Raw genomic sequence first — 13122 nt, forward strand, 5'->3', positions numbered from 1 at the left:
GCTATGACAGGGCCAATCACAGCTAACAATCAACAAGCAATTTAAAGAAAAGGTATTATTCTGGGATCTATTTGGCAAAAAGCAGGTGATTAGTATCAATGAGATATCATACAGTCTCCATTATTGACAGAATGAACAAAGGAGCAGAGGTGTTTAACAAGTCAATACATCTAGGAATTAGAATTGGTCACTGACTTGTAGTCGGACCTTTTCACAGTGTGTGCTAATAATGCTAACATAATGACATGTCTAAAAAAGGCTTATCACTAACCAGTGTGTAGTAATAGCACCTTATGACTAAAACCTATTTCATTTGTAATGATGCTCAATTTTAACTAAATAAGTGTCCTGCAAAGGTAGAAATAATACTGCTATAAAGTTATTCTCAGTGATGCTAGCAGGAAACGTTAGCTAACTGGGCTAGCTAGTTACAGTGTCAAAACCGGTGCTACCGACAGAAACAATAACACCGGCCTCATTTCCTTTGTAAAACAGCTAGTCAGAAGAACAGGGATATGTGATAAGAAATATGTATCTGATATTTGGTATATATTTATGATTCGCTAACTGTAATGTTTACCTCCAGAGCTTTCTGTGGGTCTTCGTCAATGAAGATATCGGGGAAGCTACTAAAGCAAAAAGAGAGACCACACGTTAACCAGAGTAGGAGAAACTAATGATATAAAATGTAATAAAAGCTCATTCATATGTTACGTTTAACTTGCCTTTCGGTTGCCATGGGTTTGCTGTGGGTGTGTGCAGTGTTTCTGGAGTGACAGGAAAGTTCTAGTAAGATGAGGGGACTTCTGGAAACGTGATAGCGGCAGCAGTAGTAGCCAAAGCAGCAGGCCTGTCAACATCCGGGTGAACAGCGCCCATTGTGCCAGAGCGCCGCCACAGGCAGGGAGGGGTACGACAAGACAGCTTTTAATGGGACAGCAAACCTCTCCATGAAATAAAATAAAAATACAAACAATATAATAGTACAACATTCACATTAGTCTACAGACAACAGTAACAGACATGGTTATGGTGTAAATAGCACGAATTTAGCAGATATTTTCATTTCAAACCTTTATTTATCCAGGTGTATCCCATTGAGATCATTGATCTCTTTTTCAAGGGAGAACATATATTGCTTTGTACATTCATGAAGACATATTAAAAAGGCAAAACATGTTCAAAAACATGTTCAACAATACTTATGAAACTGTTCGACTGTATGAACATTTTAATAGTTTGAGAAAAAGGGGAGCTAATTTCGACTGATTTGTCTCCTATTACATAACGTAGTTTCATTGGTCTATAACAATACATCAGAATGTAAACGCTGGTTCTTGTTTGGTAATTCACATTTTAATTGATTAATTTTAAACTGTTTAAAAAATAGCAGTGGTGGAAGAAGCCAGAAGTTTATATACAATAAAAGCACTGTATTCACAAGTTAACTTAAGTAAAATACTAATTTATAGATGGAAAGTCCTCAGAATAATATGAATAATGTGGATCATATGTATTGATGCATTCATGTGATCACATCATTATCTTAATCAAACAAAATAAGTTATAATAATGTTATAACTTAAATATAATAATTAATACATTGATTATTTTTTATAAACACATTCTATTGGTATCTGCAAAGTATCTTCACCTTTAAAAGAACTGACATGTAATACAAAGTATAAAATAGATGTGTAAAGAGGAATAGAAGTATAATGTAGCAGAAAACTTTAATAAAGTACAAATACCTCAAAGATGTTGGTATGTGCAGAACATAAATAAACCACATATGCTGATAAATGAGTGACAATTAATTTCTCACAGACAATGAAAACATTAAGTTTATTTCATATAACAGAACATTTTCTTTTCAACGTTTCTGTATGAAAGCAAACACCAATAAGGCAAAAATAAACTCCACATCTCCCTCTGCTACAAGCTCACTTATCAATAGCAGTAAAACTTACAGTATCAAGAGACCTGCAGATAAAGCAAAGAGAGCGGATTCCAAATAAATGGTTTGCTCGATAATAAAGTGAAAACTGTTTTGCATAGGGTTCCCTTGGGGGAAAAGGCACAATTACAAGCATCTCCAGAATCAAGCTTAGCCTCATAGCGGTCGGCCTGAATCTCACACACTTTAATTTGGAGTGAGGTTTGTGAGGCTAAACTACGATCAACTGAAGGGAAAACACAGAAGCATTACTTCATTATAAAAAAAAGGGTCTGCCGTTTTACTCCTTGCATAGAGTAAATCTAATTTTCTACGAACCTGAGGGAGAAAATGGCAACAAGGCACAACGTTGAGCATGTTCACAGACAAGATACATTATATAACACACAATACATACAGATATCAAGGCTTTACAGGTCCATATATGCATATATATGTGTAATAATAACAAGAACAGATTGTGTGCACGGCTAAATAGTAGCGGTCTCACTGGTGATTGTCGACAAAAGCAAGATACACTGTGTAATTCATCGCCTACAGACGGCAGCAGTGCTAAATTACTATTCTAGAAACAACAGTGATCCCTTGTTTTCAACATGTCACAATACAAACATAATTTAGATTGATAGAAAAATGTATAAAAAAACAATAATAATATGGAATGTTTTCCCTTAATAACCTCACGATTACAAGGAAGCAGGGACAGGATGGACTGAGAATCGTCAGGCACTTGGAGAAGAAACGTACAGCAGGGGTAAACATTAGTGCAAAGCCACTTTTAAGGCAGAGGAATGATTCAGCATGTGATAGTAAAAGAAAAAAGAAGAGCGAGAGAGAAGACTTAGAAGGAGGCCACAGTGTGCTGCTCAGATAATTGGCTCCATGGCGCTGGAGGTGGAGTGCAAGCGGAGGGTGTGTCTGCAGAGTGGCTGCAGGATCCAGTGCATGTCGTCTTTGGTGTCTTATGATTAACGGCTGCTGAGATTGAAAGGCTGAGATATAAAGTCTTTTAAGTCTCTTACAAGATAAACTGCTAAATGTTGTGGAATTTTGGTTTCCTGCAAACCCAGATGTGAGGGAGGCAGCAGTGATCGAGAATTACTTTCGTTACTGTTATATAATATATTCTAAAATAATCCAGGATCAGTGCCACATCGTCACAGCGGAGTGCAGCTCTGTAACTGGTCCTGAGTCAGTGGAGTGTACGTGCGTGTGTGTGTGTATAAGGTTTTATTTTAATAGAGTGGTGCAGGAATAAGTCCTAAAACCCGGGAATAAGTAAGAATTTGAACATCTCTGGTTCCCTCTTCAATAATTTAATGTTTTTAAGGAGTTTTTGTTGGGTAGAGGCCTGAAATAAGGTCTGTGAATAACACAACCTGAAGAGATTGTCAGGTTTTGTTTTACGAAATAAAATACGTAAGGAAATATAATTCTTGTGAATGTCTGTAGCTTCTATGCGTCATAAAAACGGCGGTTGCTAACAAGTGTCTAAATGAGAGTGCCAAACCCAAGGTCTTCGGAACGGATGTTGTTAGTTTATGGCCTAATATAGCTTTTTTTTATAGCTTTTCCCTTCTGCTGATTGCATTAACGCTTCAAAAGTCATAAAAGTGGTGCTAAGATGTGGATATTATCCTGCTGAACAAAGTATCATGATCTAATTTCTGGCAATATTCCAAAATCCAATGGAAAAATCCAATTGCTTGTTGTTGAGGGACCCCCTTGTTATGCTAATTTCCGGGTTTGCCTAAATAAATGCTCGCTGCACCACTCTATTGGTTAGAGCTAGTTAAAGGCACCAGCAGTGGCGTCTCCACTTGTGACGTTTTGAGTCCCGGGTATGACTTTCCATCAGGTGCATCGTACACACCGTCCTCAGCCGCAGCCTGCCGCTCGCACAAACTGCCCAGCAGCTGAGCGGTTTTGAAGACGGAGGCATGACCAGCAGGCTGCAGGGACCGGACCTTCTGCAGGTTCTGCAGGGTCCGCAGCATCTCTGCTGACACGATAGGCAAATGCTGTTCCTGGATCATGCTGTTGGTGGCAGAACGCGTGACACCGTCTCGCAGTGCTGAGGACCGGGGAGCCGGCCTGGTCCGCTGAGGAGCCGGGGGTCGGACATAGCTCGAAGTTTTCTTCTGCGGTGGGGGAGAATCTTCCTCATCCTCCACCGATTGGTCGCTAGAAGGCACGGTGCTGTCATCGGAGTCATCGCTCACACCCTCATCAATGTCTTCATCGTCTTCTTCTTTGATGCCATCTCCATCGGTGATGTAGATCATATGATTGGGTAGAGAGGTGAACTGGTACACCAGACGCTGGCCTTCAACTTTATTCAGTATGCCTCTCTGGTAGTAGTACCTACACCAACAGAAATAATTATCGTTAACAAAAACATATAAAGCATAAACACAAATATTTTCCATAAAGTAGAGTTATGACCGTTGCTGCATCTCACATTGAATACTTTAGTTACTTCATCACCATTTTGTGCACTGTGAACACTTATGCAGTGTGTGCGGAATCGATGATTACGGCTGTTAGCTAGCTAGCTAGCAACTACCGTTTGTGGTACCAAATCATTACAGACTTCTCGATTAACCCTAGAAAAATATAGGTTGCATCCTTTCAACACCAGTATGGTGTTCTGTGACTTAAATTAAAAAAATATAAAAAACATGCATAACTCTTATTTTTTTTAGTGCTGTGTTTACTGAAGCATTCACATTCGCAGATAGCCGTGTCATTTCTGCTACAGCCAAGATTGTGATTGTTTAGTGCAAGAAGTGTCCAGCGTTCCACACTTAACGTTTGGAATGTTATGAGTGCACAATCCGAGTACCAATGGCATTTACAGCACTTAACATTGGGATGCACTTATGTATTAAAAACAGCACATGTAAGTTTAGAAGTACGCAATTTGAGACACAGCATGTGTTGGTATTTTTAAGCAGCATTATACTTCTTTTGGTAGTTTACCTAAGAGCTCTGCCCATCGTCTCATAATTCATATCTGGCTTGTTCTTGTGTTTGCCCCAGAGTCTGGCCACCGCTTTTGAGTTGACTAACTTGAAGATGCCCGCCTGGGGATTAGTCCACTTAATATAGCGGGGGCAGACCTGTCGGTCCTGGAGCAACTCCATCAGGAACTGCCACAGGTACAGCGTGTTTCCTCCTGAAGCACAAACACAGGAAACATGATGGAAAAGGAAAGGCGAAAGAAACAACATTAGGAATTACTGTCGTAAAAGCTTTGTTGAAAAGTTATTGAACCCCTGGGATGCACATTGGTTTCTTTCATCTGACTGAGCATGTACCGCAGCGGCCTTAATGTAACTCAGGCAGCAATTATTTCAGACTTGAGCCAGTATAAATCAAGGATGATCCCCATGTTGGCATTTCCTATATACAAATATAATAACATTATTCTTTGTATGACCACTATTTCAATCATACACATTTATAAACAACCTTCCACATAAGATACATACACAAGATTCTAAAAATAATTGATAAATAAACGAGGTCTTCTTAGCCTGCTTTACAAGTAGTTATGCTTAGCGATCTATACAATACACTGTGAGTATCTCTTCCTGTTGCTCTTCTCATCATGCATTTCTAAAAAAAAAAACGTTGACTGATACAACCCAACCATCATTTTCATTAATTATTTTTCTAAACAAGCCACAGACAACCTGGCACCTGATATGATGTAGGTCATGCATGAGTCGTGTTCAGCGAGTGGCTTCTTCTCAGTAGCTAGGTATGCAAACTTTGTCCAATACCACACGCTTAAAACAACATTACTAGGTGGAAAATGTTGCCACACAAAAGATTAATATCTGCCACTGCTATCTGCGAATGGCATCTTGTTTTCAGATTTTTGCCGATTGCATTTAACAAGGCGATAGGCTGAGGCAATAGGCCAATACTGATGTTGTACGGATGTGTTATGGAAACTTTACTGGGGCTGACTTAGTGACATTTTAATTTTTATATCACAAGGAAAACCCCCCAAAAGCATAATAGGGCCCCAATGGTTTCATATGTGAAAATACCTTTGTTGTATTTGTCCTTCTTTACTACAATATCCGGTGTTGGAGACTCTGCCCTTCTATGTCGAGGTTTTCTCGCTGAGTTTTTGAAAGAACAAAAGCAGAAGTCATTTACAAGATATTTTATATAATACCAGTTATTTATTATTACACCAACAACGTTTGAAAGTATCTGACCTCTCTTTTTTGACTGCAGCTGTGACACAGGCTTCTTGGTGTGCAGCGAGTGCCATTGCTGCTGGTCAATAGCTCCCACAATCCCCTCTGCTGAGACGGTCACCTGGGTAACAGGAGTTGTGATGACATCACCCAGTGACGGTAGGAAGGTCTGGGCTGCAGGGGGGCACAAAAAGATTTAATGAAAGAGATCAGCACTGTGACCACCATGTCTAAAAATAACAACGCGCAGTCAAACATGTCCTGCATCAAAAATCAGCGGCACGCTTTTATTCATCTTCACTCTGTTCATGTGTATGTTAACATAGGTGTGTGTGCTTGTGTGCTTACAGTAGTGTTCAAGTGACAAGGTGTCAGGGCAGTCCATGTTAAGAAGCAAGTCAGCAGCAACAAGTGTCTCCATGGTTTCTTCCTCTCCACTTTCATATTGCTCCACTGCAGGACATAGAGAAAGGAGTGACAAACAACAACATTTTATTACCAGTTGAAGGAGGGTGGCATTTAGTAATAATTCAACATGAGAAAAACTGGGAGGACAGAGGTTTAAGGTTGAGACAAATTACAAGAAACATCCTCTCACAGCTAGAGATATCTCGCAATGCAGTTGATTTTAGTAAGCAGTGCAAGTGGCTGTGTACATTGTCCTGCTACCCCAATACAAATCGGTAGAACTGAATTACATTTATGAAAGGTTGAAAGCAACATTGATGTGATGAAGCATCTTGATATGTTGGGATTTTCACCTCCAGAGTAGTCCACCACAGAGAAAATTATTGCAAAAATCCACCTACAGCTGCGCAAACATGCGTGCAAGATGGCAATCAAATATATTGTTTCTGTGACAGTAGACCTGGGCAAGTTAGCATTAATGCAATTGCCACTTGGCGGAGGCAGAAATCGGACAATACACAATTTTTCCTTTAGCTTACTTTTCAGACCTTTCTGCTATTTAACTAGTTTTAACACATTCTCAATCACAACATTAGGGTCGAGGTGCTAAAACTGGCACATATCATCGGTATGAATGTAAGTGTGCCCTGTTTAGGTGGCCTACTTTATACTTCTACTCCAAGACATCTCATTGGTAGATATTTTACTTTTACCCCACTACATGTATTCAACATTTTTAGCAAATTTTCAGAAATGTTAACAGAATGCATCTTCTAAAAAATAAACAAATTGCCTAGCTGTTTAAGTGTTTCAAATACACTTGGAGGGCATTTTCCTGAATAATTAATACATAAAGTACATATTGCAGATAATACTTCTTTACTTTTACTAAAGTAAGATTTTGAATAGTTCTTCCACCACTGCTTATATTGTTTTTACTTCAACAAAAATATTGGCATCGTTGGGCTTCTGTAGTTTATCACACAGCAGCGTAGTTATTTTCCACATGCATGTCCATGTCCCCGAAGCTTAATATCATCAAAGGGAGTTAATTGTTTTCTGCGCATTAACGTGTGTGACGTGAACAGGCTGGGAGGCGGTGGGCTAGTGAACATATGCTAGCTAACAACTGTGTGTCGTGGGCTCTAACACGCTCTGCCGCCGATAAAACCAGCATACGATATGTCAAAACAGAAAGCCATGTTTATACACACACGGCAGGTAAGTTGCTGCCCTAAAAACATTTTGCAATCTTGAAGTAAATTGTCCATGACGGTGTGCAAGCGATGACACTCACTATTAGCTTGTTACCCGAGCCTTGCCATGCCCAACTTCAACTGCTTGCTCTAACTGGAGTAAAGTCAAAAGACAACACGATATAGTGATATAACTTACTTTTAATTTCCAGCACGGGTGAGGAACTAGCTATAGCATGTGTGCTGTAGCCCGAAATGACCAAGTCTACATCCTTATGTGATTCATTAACGGTCTATCCCAAACACAAGCCAGGAATGTTTTGTTTCACTTCCTGATTTTTTTGCCGAGGGTGTTTCATCCATGTGCGAGCGTTGCGACTGCGCATATGCGTCCCTTGCTTCTCTTCTATGTTGTTATTATACATCCATGGTATACATCTAGTGGGACTTTTAATATTGTAGGAATAAAGTTTAGACCGATAATAGTAATTTAATCGGACTATCGGATGACACGCAAATGAGGAAATACAAATGGTTCATGTATACATAATGAAAGCCAGCATTAGTTTAAAGTCTATTTTCACATGTAGTCCCTGGATAAGGTGTTACAAAAGGCCTCCTATAATCAGGGGTGGGAAAAGTACTCAGATCTTGTACTTTAGTAAAAGTAGAAGTACCAGAGTGTAGGAATACTCTGTTGAAAGTCCTGCATTCAAAATTTTACTCAAGTTAAAGTAAAAAGGTATTAGCATCAAAATATACTTTTATATATATATATAAAAGTAAAAGTAGTCATTATGCAGATTCAGAATAATATACATTACAAGTTTTGATTATAATTATTGATAAATGTGGTGGAGTAAAAGTACACGATGCACCTCTGAATTGTAGTGGAGTAGAAGTAGCAGAAAATGGAAATACTCAAGTAAAGTATGAGTACCTGCACATTGTACTTAAGTACAGTACGTGAGTAAATGTACTTAGTTACCATACACCACTGCCTATAATACATCAGAACAGAAACAGAAACAGGGCATGCCGTTTAGAGATTTGAGAAAGGACACACAGTTGTAACAAGGCGTCTTAAAGACACCCTGATGACACGATTACTGTTTGTAGTTATGCTGTTTAAGTCAACAAGTGGTATTAGAGCCAAGTCGTTGATGACTTTTTGAATTTATGGGATAATGATCGATTTAATTTATTTACTCAAGATTTACAAATGATTTACCCTAGCTAAAATGCAATTTTAACACCACACTTTTCTTATTTATGTTATCTGAGTAACCTCAGAAGCTAAGATAAATAGAATCATGTCTTTTCAGAAAGATTTTGTTGCCTAATTTATTTTCTAACGGCTACTATTCTGTTTAGATTTCACAGGAGGAAGTCCTTCTGTATCCTCATAAATAGATTTCAGAATAAACACATTTCTTCCGGGCCCTTTTGAGTTGTTAGGTTCCTCCAGTTACCTTGAGGCTATCCTTATTCTAATGGTGTATTCCAAGCTTAACATAGCATATTTGATAGGTATTCCCGAATTAAAAGAAGATTTAAAAGTAATAAAAACAAATGTGCCGCAACAGGTAACGAATGGCCGGGGTTGTGTGTGTCTGTTGTTTGTACTGACCTTTGAACAGCTGCTGGTGATGCTGTGACTGTTCACACGCTAGCCCTCCATATGAGAGCAGGTGTGGATGGGGAAGCTGCTCCACAATCACCGCAGGGTAATCCGAGTAAGGCCCCAACTGCAACAAAAACACAATCAGATTAGATTTAATCAGATTACAATTTGTCGGATTTAGATGTGTGCTCAGTTTCAATACACAAAGAAAAACTGTTGCTTACCTGTGACATGTTAACATGGTCACTAGCAAAGTCAAAGATGAGCTCCGACTGCTGTAGCATGGCCGAATATTCCAAACACACACAACCCTAACTCCGTGAAAATAGCATCACAGCTGTCATATGAAGATTACTAATGAATGTGTTTGTATGTCCCGACAGATCCAGCTTTTGAAGAGAATCTTCAAATACCAGTGCAGATCTAGCAGAAACCCCCACACAGGATGCAACGATGAGGCCGATCTTCTTCCATGCGGCTCAATCCAGCAGTGATGTGCGTAAACTAATTGACCAGAGACTCAGAGGCGTCACAGGAAGCTGGTGCTCTGCTTCGACTCTCGATGAGGAAGTGGGGGCTGCTAAACAACCCTGTGGTCTGACCAAACCTGCGAGATAGCAAAAGAGAGAAACAAGAGGAAATGTGTGAGCTGCTTGATACAAAAACACGTAAAAAGTGAGTGAACCACACCTGCAGTGAGTATCAGGTGGTTGCCACTTTTCAAGCAAAATGTCTGAATAAAAAACATTTGGTAACTCTGATCTGAGAGGGCGGGGGAAACAGCCCACTAAACTTCCCTCTTGATATATATCATGCTTTTGCTCTTATCTTGTCTCTAAAAGAGGCTAAACCAGCAACAGGAAGGAAGTGTTTGCACTGCTGTGTGTGTGTGTGTGTGTGTGTGTGTGTGTGTGTGTGTGTGTGTGTGTGTGTGTGTGTGTGTGTGTGTGTGTGTGTGTGTGTGTGTGTGTGTGTGTGTGTGTGTGTGTGTGTGTGTGTGTGTGTGTGTGTGTGTGTGTGTGTGTGTGTGTGTGTGTACAAGCAGGGGGAGGCAGCTGGCGTTGAACTTAAAACATCATTTTGCACGACGTTCAAGGTTTCAGGGGGGGTTATGAGCACATTCCAACATGACTGTGAATCGGCCGTTTAGAACAAAAAAACGTTATCTACCCCCCCTTGTTCCCTACCCGTCACTTGCTTTTCTTCACTTCCTCTGGCCAATTCCTTTTTTAATCTGACAATTCAATTAACATTAATCCCTTTAAGCTTGTACCTCTGATACTAAGTTAACCTTTAGGTGAATTTACTCTTTTCTGTTCCCTCCCCCTCACAACTGTCACATTTAAAGTTGTAAACACTGTTGCAACACCTGCTTACCTTCCTCTTCTGAAGATAACACCAGCAGCCAAAGCCTCTAAGGAGATGAATATCATAGAGCTGCTACATCAAGTTGAAACAGTCCTGATAGTTTCACAGTTTCTGAGCGTGCTTTTTTGTCTATATGTGTATGTGTTTGTGTGAGAGTGTGAGATGGAGGCACAACATGTTTGGGTCAGTTATCACACAGGAAGCACAGCTCAGTTTAGGAGGCACCGCTTCCTGAGTTCCTGTGCCAAACCGCTGCCAACATCATCTGCCAGCAATGGCCTTCTACATTTTTCAGCTTCCTCTGATGTGTTTTGTGCTCAATGATTTAGGACACAAGTTAAACAGAGGATAGTTTCTCTGAGCATTGTTTTCAAGTTAGTGAGGATAAATAAACCTTTGTTTGAATGTAATGTATTCAATATGCAAAGCTTTATTAGTGCAGAGATAAGAGCTGAAACTGAAAAATTAACTTAAACCCCAACAGTTTTCGTGATGATTACATCTTTAAAGGGGGAACTTATTATGAACAATCTCATTTTCACTGCTTGTGCACATCCATGTAAGTCTCTGGAGTGCCCACCCATGACAAACTCTGAAAAAAAACAACACTCTTTTATGGACGACTGCCACTGTCAGAAAAATTAAGCAAGCCATTCAGACTTGGCTTTACTTCGTATGTCACATGAAGGCTAATTTAGAATATTCATTTCCTTTAACGACTTGAGAATTATTTTACTGTGCTTTTCGGACAAGTTCTTAAATGGACAGGCGTTTGAACTAAGTGTTTCAGAAAAGGGGGGATTACGGGTATATTCAGACGGACAGTATGAGAAAAACAAAGCATGTAAACATGATCTAGTTGAAACCTAAAAATACAAATAATAGCCTAAACATTTGCACAATATGTCTCGTCTTTCTAATTTAAAGGTAAGACATATCAGGAGTTCTCTACTACTTACTTACTATAATGTTTTGTATGCTGTATAAAAAGCTTTACTGGTGGAACGATTACAGCTGAAGCTGAACAAAATGTGAATACAATATTCTACTAAAATAGTAGTTCATCTTAATTTGTTGTGTTTTGGGCATTGGGAAAAAGTCAAAGGCTTTTGTCAATATCTATTCTAGATTTTTTTTTTAAGTTGCAGCCCAAAGGGAGATTATTTAATATGAATCATGTTTTTAATGTTTTACAGAAACTGAGATTTTCCGTGTGTTCTGAATGTCAAGTTTGGTTAAACAACATTAATTAACAGCTATACTCTCCACTTCATAACCTGTAAATCTGGTTCTATGTGTTTTTACTATCAATAAACATACACGAAGCTGCTTGCATATTTGGCTTTTTAATTTTTTTCGAGTGGCACTACTGCCTGCCTTTGTGCCGTGTGTACATACAGTATGTGCATTGTTAGCGTGCCCTGGAGCCTGCTGCTTCTATAGAGGAGTCCATGAACAGCACACAGCCTTTGTTCATCAGCACTCCGGTCACATAGGTTCTTCTCTGTGGCCTCGGCTCTGGGATCTGAGTCTGTGAAGTGGTTGCCAGGCCCTTAAGGACACTGATAAGCCCCCCATAACATTCATTCCCCAGTTTGCGTGTACATGTGTGTGTGTGAGAGTGTCAGCGATAGAAAGAGTGCGGCGGCTGTGTTTGACAGAAATGGGGAGAGAGTGTGTACATTTGTGTGTGTGTGAACTAGGCCAGGCTGATAACAGTATGGCAAGCAAGGGAGCTACTGATAAGCCCTTCTTGTTGCTCTCGGGCCTTGTTTAATGAACACAGTGAAAAATGGTGTCTGTGTGCGGAGAGCAGGAGATTGGTGGAGGTCGTCACAACACACCTCTGTCTTTTGGGGGGGTCCGTGTGTACACATGCTTGTAGTTTAGCCGTCATTGAAACCAAAATTGTACTTTTTTACAAAACACATGTGGTTCAAATGTATCAAAAAGCCAAGGTGAAAAACTCAAACTCACTTTCTGAAAAATACTTTCACTTTCCTTTCAGCACAAGGCATTCAACACACGACTAGCACTTTCTGTAGCTTTATTCTTCTTTATACAGAGTAGTGGGCCTGTTTTATTGAATAAGAAGCAGTGGGCTTACCTTGTGTTTACAGCATGTGTCTGACAGAGCAGCAGCTGTCCGCAGGATCCAGAAGAGCAACGGAAATTGTTCTCAACCCTTTTGGCAAACAGTGAACTTTCATGTGCGCACAGACCTGGGATTAGCTTCCTCTCGAGAATACACTGTCACCAAGGAAGGTGCCACATTGGTTTTAGATCAGTGTAGGTTTAGTTTTTCTTCTTGCCTTCAGACCTTGCCAGTTATTGCTTCCTCTTTTTTTTTTA

At 39.7% G+C, this 13122-nt stretch overlaps 2 protein-coding genes across 5 annotated transcripts in view; both read right to left on the minus strand.

The window, feature by feature from the left end:
- sugt1 (SGT1 homolog, MIS12 kinetochore complex assembly cochaperone) overlaps positions 1-885 on the minus strand; it is a 38786-nt gene extending 37901 nt beyond the window's left edge. Inside the window, exons 1-2 of one of the 2 annotated variants that reach the window (XM_079651811.1) lie at positions 726-885; positions 581-626 (exon numbers count right to left, since the gene is read on the minus strand). In XM_079651811.1, coding sequence (XP_079507937.1) covers positions 581-626; positions 726-739 — 60 coding nt within the window. In that variant the 5' untranslated portion in view covers positions 740-885. Of the gene's footprint in view, positions 1-580; positions 630-725 lie in introns of both variants that reach the window. The other variant, XM_079651810.1, reaches the window with a different exon arrangement.
- Positions 886-1826: 941 nt separating this feature from the next.
- On the minus strand, positions 1827-13122 carry LOC307017617 (ETS-related transcription factor Elf-1-like). 3 transcript variants are annotated; one of them, XM_079647251.1, is made up of 8 exons: positions 12878-13122; positions 9627-10009; positions 9409-9526; positions 6523-6627; positions 6193-6348; positions 6019-6093; positions 4940-5135; positions 1827-4321 (listed from the first exon to the last, which is right to left on the minus strand). In XM_079647251.1, the coding sequence occupies exons 2-8, from the start codon at positions 9684-9686 to the stop codon at positions 3733-3735; spliced, it is 1299 nt and encodes a 432-aa protein (XP_079503377.1). In that variant the 5' UTR covers positions 9687-10009; positions 12878-13122; the 3' UTR covers positions 1827-3732. The 3 variants fall into 3 exon arrangements, with proteins under 3 accessions (XP_079503377.1, XP_079503378.1, XP_079503379.1); XM_079647252.1 differs by lacking the exon at positions 12878-13122 and adding an exon at positions 10780-11577; XM_079647253.1 differs by lacking the exons at positions 9409-9526; positions 9627-10009; positions 12878-13122 and adding an exon at positions 7978-8147.

This window comes from Notothenia rossii (genome assembly GCF_949606895.1).
Source record: "Notothenia rossii genome assembly, chromosome: 9".
NCBI classification, from domain to species: Eukaryota; Metazoa; Chordata; class Actinopteri; order Perciformes; family Nototheniidae; genus Notothenia; species Notothenia rossii.

Coding starts and splice junctions, on each gene's coding strand:
- LOC307017617 (XM_079647251.1), bottom strand. CDS start 9,686: ATGCTACAGCAGTCGGAGCTCATCTTTGACTTTGCTAGTGACCATGTT. Junction 9,527..9,626: donor ACCATGTTAACATGTCACAG/GTAAGCAACAGT, acceptor TTTTTGTTGCAG/TTGGGGCCTTACTCGGATTA. Junction 5,136..6,018: donor GAAGGACAAATACAACAAAG/GTATTTTCACAT, acceptor TTTGTGCTTCAG/GAGGAAACACGCTGTACCTG.